This window comes from Rhinatrema bivittatum, chromosome 3, assembly GCF_901001135.1.
Source record: "Rhinatrema bivittatum chromosome 3, aRhiBiv1.1, whole genome shotgun sequence".
NCBI classification, from domain to species: domain Eukaryota; kingdom Metazoa; phylum Chordata; class Amphibia; order Gymnophiona; family Rhinatrematidae; genus Rhinatrema; species Rhinatrema bivittatum.
In genome coordinates this window covers 4,179,700-4,199,625 of record NC_042617.1, presented here as the reverse complement: position 1 = coordinate 4,199,625, position 19,926 = coordinate 4,179,700, and the positions used below count along the sequence as shown (strand labels likewise).

The window sequence follows — 19,926 nt, the reverse complement described above, 5'->3', positions numbered from 1 at the left end:
GCGAAACCGGGGCACACTTAGTGTTCGATTGACTCTTTAAGTTGAGGATGCGTCAGAAAGTGCCTTCCTTTTTGGGTACCATGAAGTAAATGGAGTAGCGACCTCGCCTGAGTTCTCCTGCGGGTACTGGTACTATGGCACCCAAGTCCTGTAGACGAGTTAGGGTGTTGCGTACAACCAGTCGTTTTTGCTCGTAAGAGCACGGGGAAACCAGGAATCGCTCCCAGAGCAGCCGAGCAAAATCTAAAGCGTAGCCATGTTCTATTATGTTTAGGACCCACTGATCGGAGGTCAAATTGGTCCACTATCCCAGAAAAAGGGATAGCCTGCCCCTAACTTCGGTATGGAGGAGTGAACTGGCATCGCTTCGTTGTGCGGACTTGAGACCCCCATGTGCCTGTGGGGCTCCGCCCCTGCCAAGACATCGGCCTCGAAAGGACTGATTCCAGAAATGTTGCCGGCTAGGACCCTGACTAGATGAGGACCTGGAGGATCGGGAAGAATGAAAATGGCGATTCCCCCGGAACCTCGAACGCTGGGGAAAAGATCCTCTCGTCCTAGGCTTATCCTCCGGTAACTTATGGACCTTATTCTCACCCAGAGATTTAATCATGTCCTCCAATTGTTGGCCGAAGAGCAGCTTTCCCTTAAAGGGCAAGGATCCCAGCTGGGCTTTTGAAGAAACATCTGCGGATGAGTTCCTGAGCCAGAGGAGTCTGCGGGCCGAGACAGCCAAAACCATAGTTCTATCCGAAGTACGGAGGAGATCATAAAGCGCATCTGCACTGTAAGCGACTGCGGCCTCCAGCTGACCAGCCTGAAAAGCTTCTGCATTGGAAAGAGATGCTGCTGATTGTAAGTGCTGCACCCAGTGGAGGCTGGCTCTCAGTGCAAAACTGCTGTACATGACGGCACGGACCCCGAGAGCCGAGACTTCAAAAATCTTCTTAAGCTGTAACTCTAATTTGCGATCTTGCAAGTCCTTAAGGGCTGTGGGTGCTGTCACCGGGATGGTGGTCTTTTTTGTCACTGCGGAGACCACCGCATCCACCTTGGGCACTTTGAGGATGTCCAGAGCTTCCTCGGGTAGCGGGTACAATTTGTCCATAGCTCGGCTGACCTTCAGTCCCAAGTCCGGAGTGTCCCACTCACGAAATAATAGGTCAGTAACTGACATATGGAAGGGAAAAGACCGAGCTGGACTCCTGAATCCGACCATCACTGGATCGACAGCACCCAGCAGTGAATCCTCCTGAAGGACCTCAATCCCCAATTCCTCCAGAATAGCTTGGATGAGTGGCCCCAATTCATCCTTCCGGAATAAGCGTACCACCTTGGGGTCATCCCCTTCAACCACTGGCGTGCCAGCTTGCTTAGTAGACTGGAGCTGGCTATCCTGGTCCACTTCAGGCCCCTCGGGATCCTGCGGATGGGTCTCCTCTCCATCCGAACGCTCCGAAGACGAACTGTCCGCCGGACAAGAAATAGATCTGAGAGGGTGTTTGGACTTTGTGAATCCTATCCCCGGTGGGGACTTGGGATGCTTATGGATCGAGATGGCGTCCTTGCCCCCAACCAAGGGTACTGGAGCTGAACGAGGGACCCTGCTACCATGTCTTCTAGCTGCTTTCTAGGCCTTAAAGGCCTTGTGGAACAGGAAAACAAATTCTGAGGAGAATGATGAAGAAGAATCATCCGAGGCCCCCTCGGGGCAATCCCCAGATGAGTGCTCCTGATCAGCCTGCAAATCCCCCCCCCCCCCCCGGAGGCCCCAGGCCGCAGCGAAAGAGGTGGTGGGGAATTCCCTTCCCCAAAACTACTTTCTCTTGAGCCCTGAATGTTTGTAAAATGGCTTCTGTTCCCGCGCTGAGCAGGAACGGGTCTGAGGGCTGGTGCCGATTATCGAGACTCCCAGGCTCTCAGCACACTCGGGAACCACCGACCTGGAAAATGTCACTCACCGCCCTCCCCAAGATGCCCTCCCCTCCAGAGAGGCAGTCTGAGGAAATGCCGGCTCTTGAGAGCCGTGCGCGCTCCCACACGCCGAACAGGCCGCACCACGCAGCATGATGAGCGGGCTAAATTTAGAACAGGAGCTCGGCGGTTTTCGGGCAGTCTGAAAAGCAGTGGCGGGGGCAACGAAGAGGATGCTGGGCCGGCTGTGAAAGTAAGAAAAAAAATTACCTCGTTCCTGTTTGGCACTTTGTTTGTTTGTTTTTGTTTTTTTTAAATACAAGCTCTGCGCCCCCCCTCTGAGGGTGAGTGAACCGGGCTCCCCGGTATCATCCTCATTTGCTGCGGAGAGCGGGTTACTGGGTTCTCAACCCTCTGCTCCTCAGCCTCTATTACCAGGGGGTAATAGAGGCTGGGGGTTGTCAGGTCCCACCAGGACCTGACAACCCCCTGGGAGGCTTAAAGGCTCTCAGCTCCTCTGTTTTTTTTGTCTTGAACCTGTCAAAGTCTTAAAAACTAAACTAAGACCTCCAAATAGTCTAAAGCCTTAGAACCAATCTAAGTCTTAAACTAATACTAGCTAATCCAGACTGAAGGGATTTGCACCTCCACCATCTGCTGGAGACAGAGAAATACTGACAGACTCTAGGTGGCACCTCAGGGTATAGGGCAGAGTCCGTTCAAACTTCTCTGTCTCCAACTGCTGGAGGGGAGGCAAACCCAGGAGTCTGGACCGATCCGGGTACGTACAGGGAACAGCCAGTTTTCTCAATACCAACATAAGTTTCATAAAAGCAGATAAATGTTGATTAAATGTCATAAGTAGAAAAGTTCATAAGATTTGCCATACTGGGTCAGACCAAAGGTCCATCAAGCTCAGTATCCTGTTTCCAACAGTGGCCAATCCAGGTCACAAGTACCTGGCAGGATACCAAGGAGATTCCAAGCTGCTTATCCCAGGGATAAAAAGTGGATTTCTGCAATTTCACCTTAATAATAGTTTATGGACTTTTCCTCCAGGAACTTGTCTAAACCTTTTTTTTTAAGCACAGCAACACTAACAGCTTTCATCATATCCTTTGGCAATGAATTCCAGAGCTTAATTATGCATTGAGTAAAAAATATTTTCTCTTATAAGTTTTAAATATACCACTTAGTAATTTCTGTGCGTGTCCCCCTGGTCTTTATACCCTTTGAAAGAATAAACAATCGATTAACGTTTACTCGTTCCATTCCATCCATTTTATAGACCTCTGTCAAATCTCCCCACAACAATCTCTTCTCCAGGCTGAAGAGTCCACAAAATATTTGGGATCTTTGCTCTTTTATAATCCCTCATCCCTCACCAATTCTAGCCTAGCCATTACAGCAATGATACACTACAACAACTTCTAAAGCCTGGTAGATGTGCGCCTTAGGCCCAAACACAAGGAGTCACGCCATTGCGCGATGGCTGAAACATCCTCAGCCCTGGCTGACCTGTGAGGCAAATGCCAGATCCAGGAATCAAACCTAGGTCCTTCTGCACGGCAGCACAGCACTGCCACCGAGCCACCAGATTGCACAACCTCACTGCAAAAACTCCAATAATGTTGTGCTTAGTAGGCAACAGTTCTTTGATGTTAAGCTGCAAAACCTGGACAGCATGCCCTCCTATCAGAAAGCATTGGGGACTACCAGTCATGAGAGGACTGGAAATCCATAAGGGGAAACTCTCAAAATGCAGTGAAAAAGCTTGATGAGATTTCCATAGAATTTGGTTTGCTTGCTGGATCATTAAGCTCCCCCAGCAATAACCTGGTTACAGGCAGGAGCTGCGATTAAAATGCTGATCCAAAGTTTCCCTACTAGTGGAAACACAATGAAAATGTAGCTCCAATGCCTCCAAAAGGCTAGCACGATAATATGATTACTATTTATAGCAGCCTCATTCCCTTATAACCTACATGTTGGATTGGCCATGCGTGGGTACACTATTATAAAATATGTTTTCTGTTTTATTTGAAGATACATAGCCAGGGTTTTCGAGATGTTTGTGTATTTTCTTTATGGATTGCAGTGATTGGCATTCTTTGATGACAATCACTGAAAACATTTTTGGATAATAATATGAAGGCAGTGCGAGGAACTTTGGTCTTTAATAAAATGGCTCAATATGAGTTTTGCAAAGTGCGGTATACAGTCCATTAATTATCTCATGCCTGTGCTGTGGCTGCCAATGTTTACTTTTTAAAAGGTATTTTGGTTATCAACACAAGCAGGTGCTTTTCTGATTTCCTGTATCATTTAATTAATAGTTGTTGGTCCTCACTCTATGCTGAATCCCACAGAGCATTCCTCCCCTGGAAGTATCTGTTTTCTAGGTGCTCTCTGAAAAACCAGCTAAGATTTTATTATAACATTCATTTCTTTGTAAGGTGAAAATGGGTTTTCCTGGATGTAAAGCAAACACCATCTTTATGTCTGGCTCTATTGCTGCTAGATGGTGATCCTCCATGCTCCTCTTTTTCTGTGCTAGAGACTCCATTTTCACAATTTCTTGAGTGTTTTGTGAATATTTCTATACAAACAAAGGCTTGATTTATCTTGATACTAAAGAGACTAGAAGAAGATACTTGGCTGCCACCTAGCAGCCCCCCTTAACAATGCAAGCTAAAGTTAAAGATGCAATAGGTACTCCTAGGGGAATTCTGCACCCTCATACAAGCTCCCCTCTCTCTTGCACACACACACACACCTCCTCATATAGGCTCCCTTCTCTCACGCATACACCCTCAGACAAGCTATGTCTCTCTCTCACTCACCCCCTTACACATGGGCTCCCTCTCTCATTCACACACATCCTTTCACACAGGCTTTCTTACACATGTACACACACCCTCACACAGGCTCCCTCTCTCACAAACAAGCACCCTCACATACACACAATCCCTTTTTTACACACACCAGTTCCCAGTCTCTCACACATACATACAGTCCTTCACAATTTCCTCACAGAGGCTCCCTCTCTCTGGCACCCACACCCATGCACCCTCACAAATGCTCTCTCAGCCCTCAGGCTCACAATCTCTCTCACACACACACACGCGCACTTTCATCAAGGCTTGCTCCATCTTCGCCACAAGCAGGACAACCTCTGCCCGGGGCATGCTGAGCCTGCTCCTCCTTTGCTGTGAGCAGGATGGCCTCTGCTCGCGGCACGCCAGGGCCTGTTCCATCTTTGCCGTATGCAGAGGCCATCCTGCTCCTGGCAAAACTGAAGCAGGCCCAGGCGTGCCAGGAGCGGAGGCCATCCTGCTTGCAGCGGAGAAGGAGCAGGCGCAGGCACGTCGCGAGTGGAAGCCATCCTGCTCACAACACGCCGGGGCCTGCCAAATTCCGTGCGGATTCAGTGCAACTGCACAGGAGGGGAATTCTGCACGCCACAGTAGTGCAGAAATCCCACAGGACTAAATAGGGCAAGGCAGCTCGTACTCCTGTTGGAAAAAAGGAATTAACCTTCCTCCCTACCATAAACAGTAAATCTGTGCATAGGGCATGTAGTGCACCAAGGAAAATGCATACAAAATGTTCTCTCTTTTTAATCTTATCCTGTGAGTGAGCCAGGGTTACAGAATCTAGATGATATTATTTCTGTTTCTGCAGATCATGCAGCACTGGGATTAACAAACAAGATAACGTTACTTTGCTGATGCTGATCCTGAGCTTGTTCCGGTTCACATCAGTCTCCTCCCACATCTCCGTCTCATTAAAGCCAAGGTTTGGCACTTGTCCCATGCCTTCAGCCGGCCGCCCCAGCAGGACTGGGGGTGCGTTCTCCTGATCACTCAGATGCTCGCCCTGCAGCACATCTTCCGTGTTTTCACGTAGCATGTCTCCCGGCACCGGCGTCACGTTAACAACCCTGAGGAAAGCCATAGACTTAATGCATACATAACTTCATCTCATTGCAACCCCTCCCCTCCGACCTCCCTACGATCCCACACCTCGGAGAAAACCTTCCTACATTTCAAGCTGCTGTTTCTAAAATGGCGTCTGTAAATGCAACCACGAATCAGGAGCATGGGTCTCTAGTTCACAGAAAGGCTCGAGATCTCATAAGCTATGGTTCACAAACATTTCCAGGGTGATGGGTGAAGTACCCCAAAAGACTCTAAAGAAGTTTGTTTTGGATGTATTACATCTGCCTGTAGAGTCTATCCCGGTTATTAACAAAATGTATTTTCTTCCACTTAAGAAAAATCCCAGCCGAGGTGATGCCCCTGACTCTTGAATCCACTTCTATTGAAATAACTGAGAGGGCAACCATTATCCTTTCCTATGCCCTCATTCTATAACCCTTTCTCCTGTCTCTCCTTCCCCCTGTAAATAACCCCTCCCTTTCTTCTTCCTCTTTGTTCCATATAATATTTATGGTGTCATTATAACACTGTATTATATTATACCCGCTACAATCTACTGTTACGAATTATATATTATTTTCGCCTCAATTTTCTGTTCCGTTGACAACCCCCCTTCCAAGTTTTCTCTTCTGCTTGTTCCATGTAATGTCATTTTCATTATATTCCATGTAAACTGATATGATGTATCTACGAATACTGGTATATATATAAAAAAAAAAAAAAGCTGTTAAATAAATAAATAAATAGTATATATGAAAAACAGGCATTGTTTAAATATTTGGACTTGGTTAAATGATTGGAAGCAGACCCTAAATTAGGTCTGTGTCTGGACAAATTACGTGTCAATAAGAATAATGATGTGATGTAGGAATGCTTGTCATCAGGGAATAAAGCATTGATTGGTTACATGCCCTGTATTAGGGCCAGAGCCCTGGGGGTTGGAGGGAGAGAGTGAATGAAAGATGAAGTGTTGCATATCTTTTTTCTCTTCTAAGTAAAAGCCAGACTAGCAGTTGCTCGATGGAGATGTTTAACAACCAGGTCCCCCCACAGCTGGAAGGTTATTTTTGTCTCAATCATAAATCTTTTTTTATTCTGATATTGCCACTTGTACCCTCAGGGAACTGAACATGAGCCCTTTTTGCAATTTGCCCTGTAAAAATGCCAAAATGCGAGATACCGATGTCTGAAGAAGCACAACTCCCTCACTGAGACACCACGACGCAAATACTCTCCACCCCCTGACATAAGTCAAAGAAGTGGAAGGTCTCCTGGCCTGAAGCAGAGTCACAATTACTTCTTCCGAATATCCTTTCAATCACAAGTGATTCCTTTCAAAAGCCAAGCAAGCTGCCTACTCCAAGAAAATTGATCCTGATGGAGCAGTCTGGGAAGATGCCCGAGCCTCAGAGGACCATCCATTGCTAGATTTACGAGATCCTCAAACCATAGCCAATGTGGCCACTCCGAGACCACAAGAATGACCCTTCCTGGATAAGTCTCGATACATCCCAGCACCCTGCCTATTAGCAGCCAGGAAGGAAATACATAGTATAGGAGACCAAGGAAGAAATAGTGTCGAGCCTTTACGATCTGCTCTCTCAACTGTGACTGAAAACCAGCACAGCATGCATTCCACTTCGATGCCATCAAGTCCAGCTGGAACCCCTCCCATCTGGTTCGAATGAGAGCCATCGCCTCATCCACAAGCTCCCATTCTCCAGGGTCTAACACCTGTCTGCTTAGGGAATCCACTTGAACATTGTCCATGCCAACTACATGAGAAGCCGCCAGAGCTATCAGATGTTGCTCCACCCACTGGAAGAGTTCCTGAGCCTCCTGGAACACCATCGCACTCCTCGTTTCCCTTAGATGGTTGATATAAGGCACTGTTGCATTGTCCAAAAGGATCTGCACTGCCTGATCGTATACGTGCGGGAGAAAACAAAGCCACACTTTGCAAACTACTATCATTTCTAACTGACTGATAGATGACAAAGCCTCCTCCACAGACTACTGTCCCTGCACCATCATGCCCTGACAGAATGATCCCCAGCCCTTTAGGCTGGCATCGGTGGTCACTACTACCCAATCTGGAATCTCCAACTCCATGCTCTACTCCAAGTTGGCCTGAGAAAGCCACTAAGACACTGGACCTGGATTTCCCCTTTTGTGGTAGGTGGAGCTGAAAATCCTCTGAGGATTCCTTTGTGACAGTAGTGCTCTCTGAAGAGTCCGCATATGTATGAACACCCAAGGAACTAAATTTAATGTATGTGCCATAGGACCCGAGATCTACAAATAATCCCAGACTTATAATAATGATACAACTTCTGGACCTGTGCCTGCAATTTCAATATCCTCTCTTCTGTCAAACATCTTGCTGATACAGATGTCGACGTGAGCTCCCAGGTACTCTGATGATTGGGTTGGAACCAAATTTCTCTTTGCCAGATTCACAATCCATTCCAGAGTCTGCAGTCTCTACATGATCCTGTGAACCAAGTGCTGACAGAGCTCTTTTCACTTCACCCAAACAAGCCAGTCGTCCACATAAGGATGCACCAAAATGCCCTCCTTCCGATGGGCGGCAGCCACCAGCACCATCACCTTGGTGAATGTGTGAGGTGCGGTCACTAGACCAAACAGCAGAGCACAAAACTGAAAATGCTCTCCTAACAATGCAAAGCGCAGGAATTTCTGATGCTCCTCCCGGATGGGAATATACAGATACACCTCCATGAGATTGAGACACGCCAGAAACTCTCCTTTGCAGACCGCCACAATGATCACAAAGTATCTGGACCTTGTAACTCATGGGGTACTGATATGCAGACATAAGGGAAAAATCAAAGCTAAGAAAGTCAAGCAGCATTGTCTAAATTATCAAGAAGGCTCCTCACCCAGTAAAAATATTGCTAGCACTAATCTGTTATGGGTTTGACAATTGCTTGGTTTTGATTGTAAATATTACTACCCTTATCACAAGGCTTGGGAGCTAAAAGCACAGAATGGCAGCTACTACCCTTCAGAGAAACATTGGGGTTTCCTGCACGGAGCGGCATTTACTACCAAAAGAAGCTTGCTGGGCAGATTGGTCCTTTTCTACCATTATTATGATATACCTATGTACTGTATGTATCTATGTATCTTTAACACGGATGTTTAACACGTTATTGGAAGGCGATAGTTTGCCACCATCTATGACAGTGGCTGGGATATCAGTGATATCTAAGGAGGGAAAGATTTAACTTTGTGTGGTTCGTATCGACCACACTCTCTACCAAATTTAGATAGTAAGATCTTAGCAAACGTTTTAGCTTTTTGGCTAGGGAGGTTAGCACCAGCTCTAGTGCACGACAACTAATCAGGTTTTATCACGCTTCCAGTCCGGCTTCCTACAGCCTGGGGAGAATCCAAGAAATCTTTCACATAGACTTTGCAATGTTGCCTGGAAATGGCTCTGTCCAGAGGGGAAGACTGGCGAGGAGGTCGCCAAATAATTTTCTTGGAGCAATTCCTAAATGGCCTCGGATGGCCCCTGTGGCAGTTGGTCTACTAACAAATTTGACACTGGAAAAGGCCTTAGACGTGGCCAAGGCCTACTACCAAGCTCATTCTATGCCAGAGATACTGCGCTCCCTGAGAAGGTACGGGATGGACATAGAGGCCAATGAGATCCTAAAATTCAGAGGCTCTAGCTGCCAGAAGAGCAGGCCCGAATGCAAGTATTACCCTAGAACCTAACTTGGGGAGACCCCCATGTTTCACTTATGGAGAAAGCAGCCATTTCGCCCAGGACTCTCTCCACCGTGAAGGAGCAACTATGGACATTAATGCTGTGACTCCACATTGTCATTTTGTGGACATTCCCAGGCAAAATACTGGCACTTCTGTAAATTCAGTCGAAGTAGATGGCATCCTGATGCAGGCCCTGGTAGATTCGAGAAGTGTGAAGACCCTCATTCGATGTGAGCTTGTGAAACGAGTCCAAATCAACTATAATGTGCTACTGTTGACCTGCATACATGGTGACCATAGACAATACCCAACTTGCCAAATGCAGTTAAAGACACCCATCAGCCTAGATAAAATAGAAGTGGGGGTTCTTCCATGGCTTCCCTACCCTGTCCTAATTGGGAGACACGGTCTGAACTTTTAACAATCTCTGGACCCTGCTCATGACAGGGACACCTACCACCAATAATGAGGAGTTACCATTTCCCCAAACTCTTTACCATAGAAGATATGGATTTATTAAGGCCTCCAAAACACCAAAAATCCAGGAGACAATGGAGACAGGACAAGTATAGTTTTGTAGCTGACCAAGAGACAGAGGGGGAGGTTACCTTTGAGTCAGAGGAAGAACCATACCCTAGCTCGAATCTTATGCCCAACCCCTTTAACTGGGAAAAGGAGGGTAACAGAGGATGTAACAAACACACCCAGAGGGAAGTCGAGACCTTTAAATGAGCTATGGAGTACCTACAGAGGATAGATGGTAAAGGGGTTCCAGGAGCTCTGGTGACCATGCATGAACCTCCATATTTCATAATGAAATGAGACTTGAAACGAGTCATAAAGGGGAGTGTGCAAGGAGATCTAATAGAGCAACGTCTAGTTTCTAAGTCCTATCACCAGAAAGTCATGCAGCTAGTGCATAGTCACCTCCTAGAGGGCCACCTGGGCAAGGAAAAAACCTGAGACAAAATATTGGCCCAATTCTATTGGCCAAGGATATATAAACAGGTCCAGTGGTATTGCCAGTCCTGCCCTACCTGCCAGTTCACCAAGCCTGCCGGTGTTCAGACGTCACATTTCATTCTTATGCCCATAATTGAAACCCCTTTTAAAAGGGTGGCCATGGTCCTCTTGGGGCCACTAGAGAGACAACTTGAGGTAATAAGTATATTCTTGTGATCCTAGATTATGCTACCAGATATCCCGAGGCACTACCCCTGAGAAATATGAAAACCCTAACGGTGCTGATGGCCCTAATGGAGGTTTTCTCTCGGCTGGGGCTCCCTAAAGAGATCTTTATGATCAAGGAACCCCGTTCATCTCTAAAGTATTGAAGCAACTCTGCAGCCTACTTACATTGAAAACTCTATGTACATCAGTGTACCATTCATAGGCAGACAGCTTCATGAAATGCTTCAATCAGTCACTTAAGCAAATGTTGCAGAAATTCATAGATGGAGATGGCAAAAATTGTGATTTGCTACTGCCTTATGTACTATTCACAATCGGCAAAGTGCCCCAGAGCTTGATGAGCTTTTAGCCTTTCGAGTTATTATACAGAAGATGACCAAGAGGCATATTAGATGTGGCTCGAGAGATATACGAAAGTGAAGGAAACCCAGACAGAATTCACATGGACTATATCATACAAGAACAACACAGAAACTGATCCAATGTTTATTTATTTAAATTCTTTTCTATAGCGTTGCTAAGTTATATACCATCGCAACGGTTTACATGTAGGCACATAAATTAATATAGGTGAATGCGTACTATAGTACATTCTAACAGGTGCCACAAAAGGTTCAGTTACAATAAATCGTTAAAGACAATCAGTTGTTTGGTGAAGTAGGTCATGACCAAATGTACCTGTAAGGTACTGTTCAGGGGTAAAAAACATTTATAGTGTTTACAATTATGTTTATTGTGAGGTAGAGTTCACAGACTATTATAATGCACATTCTTAGAATACTGCTGTGTGCTGGTGCTCTTCTGCCTATTCCTGTATATTTTCATTCTCCAGTCTCTTTATAAAATGCTTGTTTAAAAAGCCATGTTTTTAAACTTTTCTTAAAGGTTTTGAGATCTCTTTGTAATCTGAACTCTAGAGGCATTGTGTTCCAAAGTGTGGGGCCTGCTAAAGATAAGGCCCTTTCTCTCACTTGAGTTAGTCTCGCTGTTTTTACTGAAGGAATGGTTAGAGTGCTTTATTTGCCGATCAAAGGTTTCTGTGTGGGACGTGCACTCGCAATGCTGTGTTTAGCCAGTCCGATTTTTCATCATGTATTAGTTTATGTATGGTACCATAGGGCTTTGTATTTAATTCTGTGTTCAATAGGTAGCCAAAGTAATTCCGCCAGGGTTTCAGTTATATGGTCCCTCCTCCTTTTTCCGGTTAGTATTCTAGCTATTGTGTTTTGAAGTATTTGAAGTGGCCTTAATGTTTTATTCGGGAGTCCTAGTAAAAGGGCATTACAGTAGTCCGTGCTGGAGAAAACTAGTGCCTGAAGTACTGTTCTGAAATCAGCTAGTGTTAGTAGTGGTTTTAGTTTTCTGAGTACCATGAGTTTTGCATAGCCTTCTTTTACTTTTAGCGATATGTACTGTTTTAGATTGATTTCTGGGTCCATTATTATTCCAAGGTTTCATACCTTTTCTGCTACTTCAATTTTCTGGTTGTCTTTGAGGATTATTGGAGTTTGTATGATTTCAATGTAGCAGTTGAGTTGGTGGGGAGGCGCGCTAGTGTGTCTGCAATTTTTTTCTGAAAGAAGAGTGCTAGTTCATTTGCTTTGGATTGAGCCTGGTTGTCTGGTATGGCGGGGGTAGAGGATTTTGTGAGTTGGGAGACATAGGAGAACAGTGCCCTGGCATCAAATTGAAGATCGTGAATTCTGCTGGCATAGAAGTCTCTTTTTGTCCGTAAGATGGAGTTCTTGTAGAGATGGAGGGTGCGTTTGTAGTCTGACAAAGTCGTGGAGTTGGGGGTCTTGCGCCACTTGCTTTCCTTGTGTCTGAGGTCTTGTTTCATCTGCTTAAGTTCTGGGGAGAACCAGGGTTGTTTCTTTTTTTGAGTTGAGTTTATTATTTTCACCGCTTTAGGGCATAATTTATTTGCTATTGACTCTGTGATATTATGCCAGGAAAGAAGGGCTGTGTTGGGGTTGGTGGTATCCAGGCTGGGGAGTTCTTTGGAAAGGTGTTCACTAAGCGTGTCTGATGTACAAGTTTTCCTGAAGTGGATGGTGGAGTGGGGCTGAGGAGGCTTAGGGTTTCCTTGAGTCGTGAGGGTGGTTGAAATCATTGAGTGGTCTGACCAGGGAACGGGAGTTAAGTCCGGAACGTTATTGTAAGATATGTTGGAATTAATGAAGATGAGGTCGAGAGTGTGTCCTGCTTTATGGGTAGGTTTATCGATGATTTGTTCAAAGCCCATAGCCCCGAGTGTGGTGAGGAGAGCTTCGCAGTTGGGGGTGGGAGGAGAGGCGTCGACATGGAGATTGAAGTCCCCCATAATTATGGCTGGCGAGTCTGTGTTGATTTGTTTGGCTATTGTTTCTATGAGGGGGGAGGCATCGGAGACTAGCAGTCCTGGTGGAGCATATACTAGTAGAATTTGTAGAAGCTTAGATTTAAAAAGACCAAGTTCGAGTTTGGTGGAGGTGGGGGTCTTGACTGGTTGTGGATTGAGTTTGAATTCTTTTTTGGTGGCTAGGAGAAGACCACCTCCTCGTTTTTTTTGTCTGGGAATTGAGAAATGTCATAAAGGTGTATTGGTAATTGATTTATTAGGGCTATGTCCGAGCTTTTAAGCCAGGTTTCCGTAATGGCACAGATGTCTGGCTTTGAGTCCAAGAGGTAGTCATTAAGGACGTGAGTTTTCTTTGTCAATGACTGTGCGTTGAACAGAGTTAGAGAGAACATCGCGAGTCCTAGCAACTGCGTGAGGGGGGAAGTTATGATTGGGATGAGGGATCTGGTTGTATGTCTCGGGGGCTGTTGAGAAGCCTTCGTGTGAAGAAGGTGGCGATGGTATATGATAGGGATAGGGAAGGTTTGCATGGTGCCTTCTCAATGAGTGGAATGGGATAGGCTTAACTTATATTCCTTCCTCTCCCTCAGAGAAACACAGATCATGAGGTGAGGAGAGATAAAGATCTTACATCCCATCCAGTCTGTCCATCTTCACCTCCTGCTCAGCTTTATATCCCTTCCTCTCAGAGAAGCACAGATCAAGAGGTGAGGAGAAAGATCTTACATCCCATCCAGTCTGTCCATCTTCACCTCCTGCTCAGCTTTATATCCCTTCCTCTCCCTCAGAGATCCTCTCTTTATCCTATGCTTTCTTGAATTCTGATAAGTGTCCCTGTCTCCACTACCTCTAGTGGGAGGCTGTTTCATGCATCCCTTTCCATCAAGAAATACTTCCTTAAATTGTTTCTGAGTAATCTTTCACCCTCATATGACAAACCCTCTTTCTAGAGCCTTGTTTTCTTTCCAAGAGGCCTGCCTCTTGTATATTTATTCCTTAAAGGTGTTTAAATGTCTATCACATCTCCCCATCTCACCCCTTCCTCTATGGTATATGTTTAGATCTTTATGTCTGTCCCCATACACTTCAGAACAAAGGCCACTGACCATTGTAGTAGCCTCCCTCTGGACAGACTTTATCTTTTTATATCCTTTTGAAGGTGTGGCCTCCAGAATTGTACACAGTATTCCAAATAAGGTCTCACCAGAGACTTAACAGGGACAATATCACCTCCCTTTTTCTGCTGATCATTCTTCTCCCTTTCACTCAAGCATCTTTCTGTATTTTGCCATCATCTTATCTACCTATTTGGCCATCTTAAGCTCATCATTTATGATGATCCCCAAACCTTGCTTTTGTTTTGTGCACAGAATTTCACCCCTGGGATTTTGCAGCCCAAATGCATAGCTACATTTTTTGTTGAAGCTCTGGAGAAACCTCATAGTGCCACTAGGGGCAATGGCTTGTATGTACAGCTCTAGAAGGCGCTAGGGCTTTTTAATCATTGGTAACCCAGAGAGATGATTCTTTCATAAAAGCTATCAATTGCTTAGGAGAAAAGAGTCCACTTAGGAGATTATATGTTACGTTACCACGATCTGGTCATGCCGGGCTTTGTGCATAGAATATCTTATGCTGTCCGTATAAGGTCAACACTGCAATGTTTCGGAAGACGATCCTTCTTCAGGGAAACAAGATGTGCTGGGTTCCGTTGATTTTGACTGGTGAAAACTTGGTATGATGCAGAATGGTCAATGCGTCGGTAAGACTAAGACTTCAAACAAGATGAGCGGTCAATGACAGACCAAAACACTACAATGTTGACCTTATACGGACAGCATAAGATATTCTATGCACAAAACCCGGCATGACCAGATCGTGGTAACGTTACATATAATGTCCTAAGTGGACTCTTTTCTCCTAAGCAATTGATAGCTTTTATGAAAGAATCATCGCTCTGGGTTACCAATGATTAAAAAGCCCTAGCACCTTCTAGAGCTGTACATATAAGCCATTAGCCCCTAGTGGTACTATATGAGTTTCGCTAGAGCTTCAACAAACATTTTCCTTTTCCTTGTGCTGGATTTATTGTATTTTGATATTTATTCGTTTTCAGCCATTCTTGGATTTTCAATTTTTTGTAGCTACATCTTTTAGCATTAAATCTTAGTTGCCAGACTCTAGACCATTCCTCAAGCTTTGCTAGATCCCTTCTCATGTTTTCCACACCATCCCGGATGTCTACCCTGTTGCAGAGTTAGGCATCATCCACAAAACGGCAAATCTTGAGGAAACTGCTGTTGCCGAGAACAGGACTTTACTTGCATTTCTCTAAACTCAAGGGTATTCTCTTCGCTGAGAAGAGTGTGATTAAGCTGTTAGGGAGAAGCAAGTCAGGAAAACTAAAATCTTCTGAATATGAGGAACTGAAGAGAATGGCAGTCTAAGGAAGCTATTTCTCAAGCAGATATCAAAAAGCCACCGAAGCAGTTGCTTGTAACAGCACCTTATAATGGATGTACTTTGAGAACTTTCAAAAACACTTGGAAGCAGTTCGTCAGCCCTGGCAATCAGCAGGTTACATGTGACTTAAGAACAATTATTTTTGGAGAACACGGATTTGGTATGTTAATTAAAGCTGCAGGCTAGGATCACTAGCTCTCTACCTACCATGATGCAAGCCAAGGGAGCAATCACTGACCCTGTACAATTCCTTGGCCTATCTAGTGAGATCCTTGGACTGTGGAGCAAAATTACTGTGAAAATATGTCTTACGCTTACCCAAACATAGCTGCTGTCTGTCTTGTGTTCTGCTGTGGGGGAGTTGAGGTACTAGTGGACAATAAAATATCAGTTCCACCTTTCTCCCAATCGAAGGCCTCATTCTCTGTAATCCCTCGCTCCTTCATGCTGTTCTCAAATACAGACATGATCATCTACAACAAAGAATACATACAGCATTGTCAACCTCAGATCTAACAGTTACACAACACTCTCTCAGCAAAAATGTATTTATTGAAAATGATTATAATGCTAGTTCTAGACGGCTGGGACAGAAGAGGGAAAAGGAATTTTCTGCATCATGGATGATGCAATGTGTCCAGAAAACAGTTTTCAGTTAATGTTTCTAATCCATCACAAAGGTACTAAGCATACATGAGCTGGATAACATCCCAATCAGGACCCCATCAAGGAATCTGACATACTATGGGCAATCAAAGTGCAGGTATGTATGCTGAGAGATGGCCAGGCAATTTTCAGAAATAGTCACCCAAGTGCAAAGCCTGTCATCCTTGGATTTTGCTCCTGCCTTGTGTGCAGGCTAAATCTAGCTTACATTTGAAAAAGCAACGTGCAGTTGCATTCAGAGCTTTTAATGGATGCTCAGTTGTCTCAGGTTTTTTGGAGGGTCTTTATACAGGCGATCTTAGAAAGGAAAGATCTATTGGTTCATGCTTGGGAAGATCCACTAATGTAAACACTTAATATCAAGGTCTCCCAGCTGCGAAGCCGAAACAATTACAACTGCTCAACTAATAGTGGGTAAAAAGCATTTGCACCATTTCATGACTATTCTTTGTAGATTGCGTTGGCTCCACAGGGAGCAAGGTATCCAGTTTAAGGTACCTGCTTTGATTTTTAAGTGCTTTCATAATATTATCAGCCACAGAGATCACGGAGGTCTTCTCACAGGTGCTGTTGGTGGTTCCTGCCTCAGAAGTGTGTCTTTTTTTGGAATATTGTTTAAATTAATTTATGCTATTTTGAGAATTGATTATGATGTATTAAGAAATAGGATTAAGTAATTCCATAAATATAACTAATTATATAAAAAAATGAAAAAATAATTAGTACAAGAGGATATGAGATATTTGTGAGAATAAACATATGTATGTCCTTATGTGTTGATAGATAGTTTTGGGTTAAGGACAGGTAGAGTACCCCTGTTGTAGTTACCGTATTGGGCTGAACATATTGCCACTAGGAATACAGTCTTCAAGGTCAGGAGCAGTAGTGAAAGGACGCATGTTGGTCTGAAGGAAGATCCCGCTAGGAAGTCTAGCACTAGATTGAGATTCCATAGGGGCACTGGCCACTTTAATGGTGGTCGGATTTGTTTGACCCCACTCAGGAAGCGGGAAACATCTGGATGGGTTGACAGACTGATGCCGTCCACTTTGGCTCTGAAGTAGGCCAGCGCAGCCACCTGGACCTTAAGGGAGTTGAGGGACAACCCTTTCTTCAAGCTGTCCTGCAGAAATTCCAGGATCATGGGAATTTTGACTGTCCACGGAAGGATCTCGCGGTCCTCACACCAGGCTTCGAATACTCTCCATATTCATATGTAAGCTAGTGATGTGGAGAACTTGCGTGCTCAAAGCAAGATGCCAATCACTGCCTTAGAGTATCTGCTTTTCTTCAGGCGAGTCCTCTCAAGGACCAGACCATAAGAGAGAATAGAGTCGGGTCTTCGTGGAGGATCGGTCCTTGCCGGAGAAGGTCCCTGTGTGGAGGTAGGCACAGAGGGTTCCCCGCAAGAAGTCTTCGCGTGTCTGCGTACCATGGCCTTCTTGGCCAGTCCGTGGCCACTAGAAGTACTAGTCCCCTGTGGTGTTCTATCTTGCGGATGATCCTACCCAGTAGTGGCCATGGGGGAAAAGCATACAGCAGGTCTTCCTGTGGCCAGGTCTGGATGAGGGCATCGATTCCCCGGGATTGCGGTTCTCGTCTGCGGCTGAAGAACTTGGGAACTTGGGCGTTAGTCCGGGTTGCCAGTAGATCCATGGCTGGGGTTCCCCAGTGGTTTACTATCAACTGGAAGGCTGTGGTCGACAGCATCCATTCCCCTGGGTCTAGGCTCTCTCTGCTGAGGTAGTCCGCAGAGACGTTGTCTTTTCCCGCGATGTGAGAGGCTGAGATCCCTTGCAGGTTTGTTTCCACCCTCGTCATAAGGGGGTCTATCTCCAGGGACACCTGTTGGCTTCTGGTTCCTCCCTGGCGGTTGATGTAGGCAACTGTTGTGGCGTTGTCCGACATTACTCTGACAGACTCGCCCCGGAGTCTGTTGCCGAATCGTAGACAGGCTAGTCTGACTGCTTGGGCTTTCAGTCGATTTAAGTTCCATCCTGCCTCTTCCTTGTCCCATTGTCCCTGGGCCGTCAGTTCCTGACAGTAGGCTCCCCACTCTCGCAGGCTCGCATGCGTGGTGAGCAAGATCCAGTTCAGTGGGGCTAGTTTTACTCCCTTGCTCAGATGGTCTTCCTGATGCCACCAATGGAGCTGGGTCCAAACCTCTGCTGGTAGCTGGAGGTGAATGAAGTAGTTCTGGGACGTCGGGTTCCATTGTGACAGTAGGGAACATTGTAGTGGGCGCATGTGGGCCCTTGCCCATGGAACGACTTCCAGGATTGATGTCATGAGACCGAGGAATTGGAGGTAGTCCCATACCTTGGGGCGAGCAAGGTTCAACAGTTTTCGCAGCTGACCCATCAGTTTCCTTCTCCTTGGAGGGGGAAAGACAACCTTGTCTTGCTTGGTGTTGAACCGAACTCCCGGGTACTCTAGCGATTATGAGGGCTGTAGGCAGCTCTTGGCTGTGTTGACGACCCACCAGAGATTCTGCAGCAGATTCTTGATACTGGTGGTTGCCTGGTGACTTTCCTCTGGAGATTTTATCTCACAAAAGAAATTCAAGTCCCGAACAGTTTAGGAGAGACCAGCGACTATGTCCTCCGTCTATGCCGCCATCTTGCCTCTCCATTTCCTCTGGAGATTTTGCCCTGATTAGCCAATCATCCAGGAAAGGATGTATGAGGATTCCTTCTTTCCTCAGTGTTGCCACTACTACCATCATGATTTTGGTGAAGGTCCGAGGGGCGGTAGCTAGTCTGAAGGGTAGCACCTGGAACTGGTAATGATGGTCCAGTATCGCAAAGCATAGGAAGTGCTGATGGTCGGTGATGGACCGGGATGTGCGATAGGCTTTGGATAGATCCAGTGAGGTCAGGAATTCTCCTGGCTGTACTGCCCTTATGACTGACCATAGGGTTTCCATGCAGACATGTGGTACCCTCAGATAACGATTGACGGTCTTGAGGTCCAGGATGGGCCAGAACGTTCCTTCCTTCTTGGGAACGATAAAATAGATGGAATAGTGACCAGTATTTTGTTGGTGCGTGGGCACCAGAGTTATCACCTAGCTGAGATGTGCGCGCCGCTGTGCGCATGGTAATATTTGTGAGCTTGGGCCGTTTATGTGGGCCGTTATGTGTCCGGCACCGTTATGCGTGTCGCTGTGCGCAGTGCACAGATGTGAGCGCCGCTGTGCGCACAAGTCAGTTGTGCGCATGGCTCAGTTGAGCAGACAATATGGCGGTCAAGGGGAGGAAATGGCGCAGACGACCACGCAGACAAGATGGCGACCCCCCCCCCCCCGGAGGGTCTCCACGTGTGTGGACCCTCACACCGGACCAGGGTCTAGCCCAGAAGGGGCTGCTCAACCCGATTTAACAGATGCCAGAAAGGACAATCTGTGCAGCTAATCGAGCCTCGGAGACCGGAGACTTTAAGAGAGGTTTCTACCTTACCTGGTCTCAGCGTTTCTCAGTCTCATGCCGGGCGGTCTCCGGCTGCGGGGGGAGAGGGAGTTACCTTCACCGCCACACAATTCTGCATCCGCTGCCTCTCAGAGTCCACGCCGGGAGCCAGCTACCAGACTGAGGGGCTTGGCTCTGAGGGATCTCGGAAATCACTTCAGGAATTCTCGACTGGGGGAGGGACCCTTAGGTATCACCGCAG

At 46.1% G+C, this 19,926-nt stretch overlaps 1 protein-coding gene across 2 annotated transcripts in view; it reads right to left on the bottom strand.

Annotated features, from left to right (window-relative positions):
* TTBK1 (tau tubulin kinase 1) overlaps positions 1-19,926 on the bottom strand; it is a 320,320-nt gene that overhangs the window by 122,293 nt on the left and 178,101 nt on the right. For both annotated transcript variants that reach the window (XM_029592821.1, XM_029592820.1), the window contains 2 exons: positions 15,910-16,064; positions 5,638-5,857 (listed from right to left, as the gene is read on the bottom strand). In XM_029592821.1, coding sequence (XP_029448681.1) covers positions 5,638-5,857; positions 15,910-16,064 — 375 coding nt within the window. The remainder of the gene's footprint in view (positions 1-5,637; positions 5,858-15,909; positions 16,065-19,926) is intronic.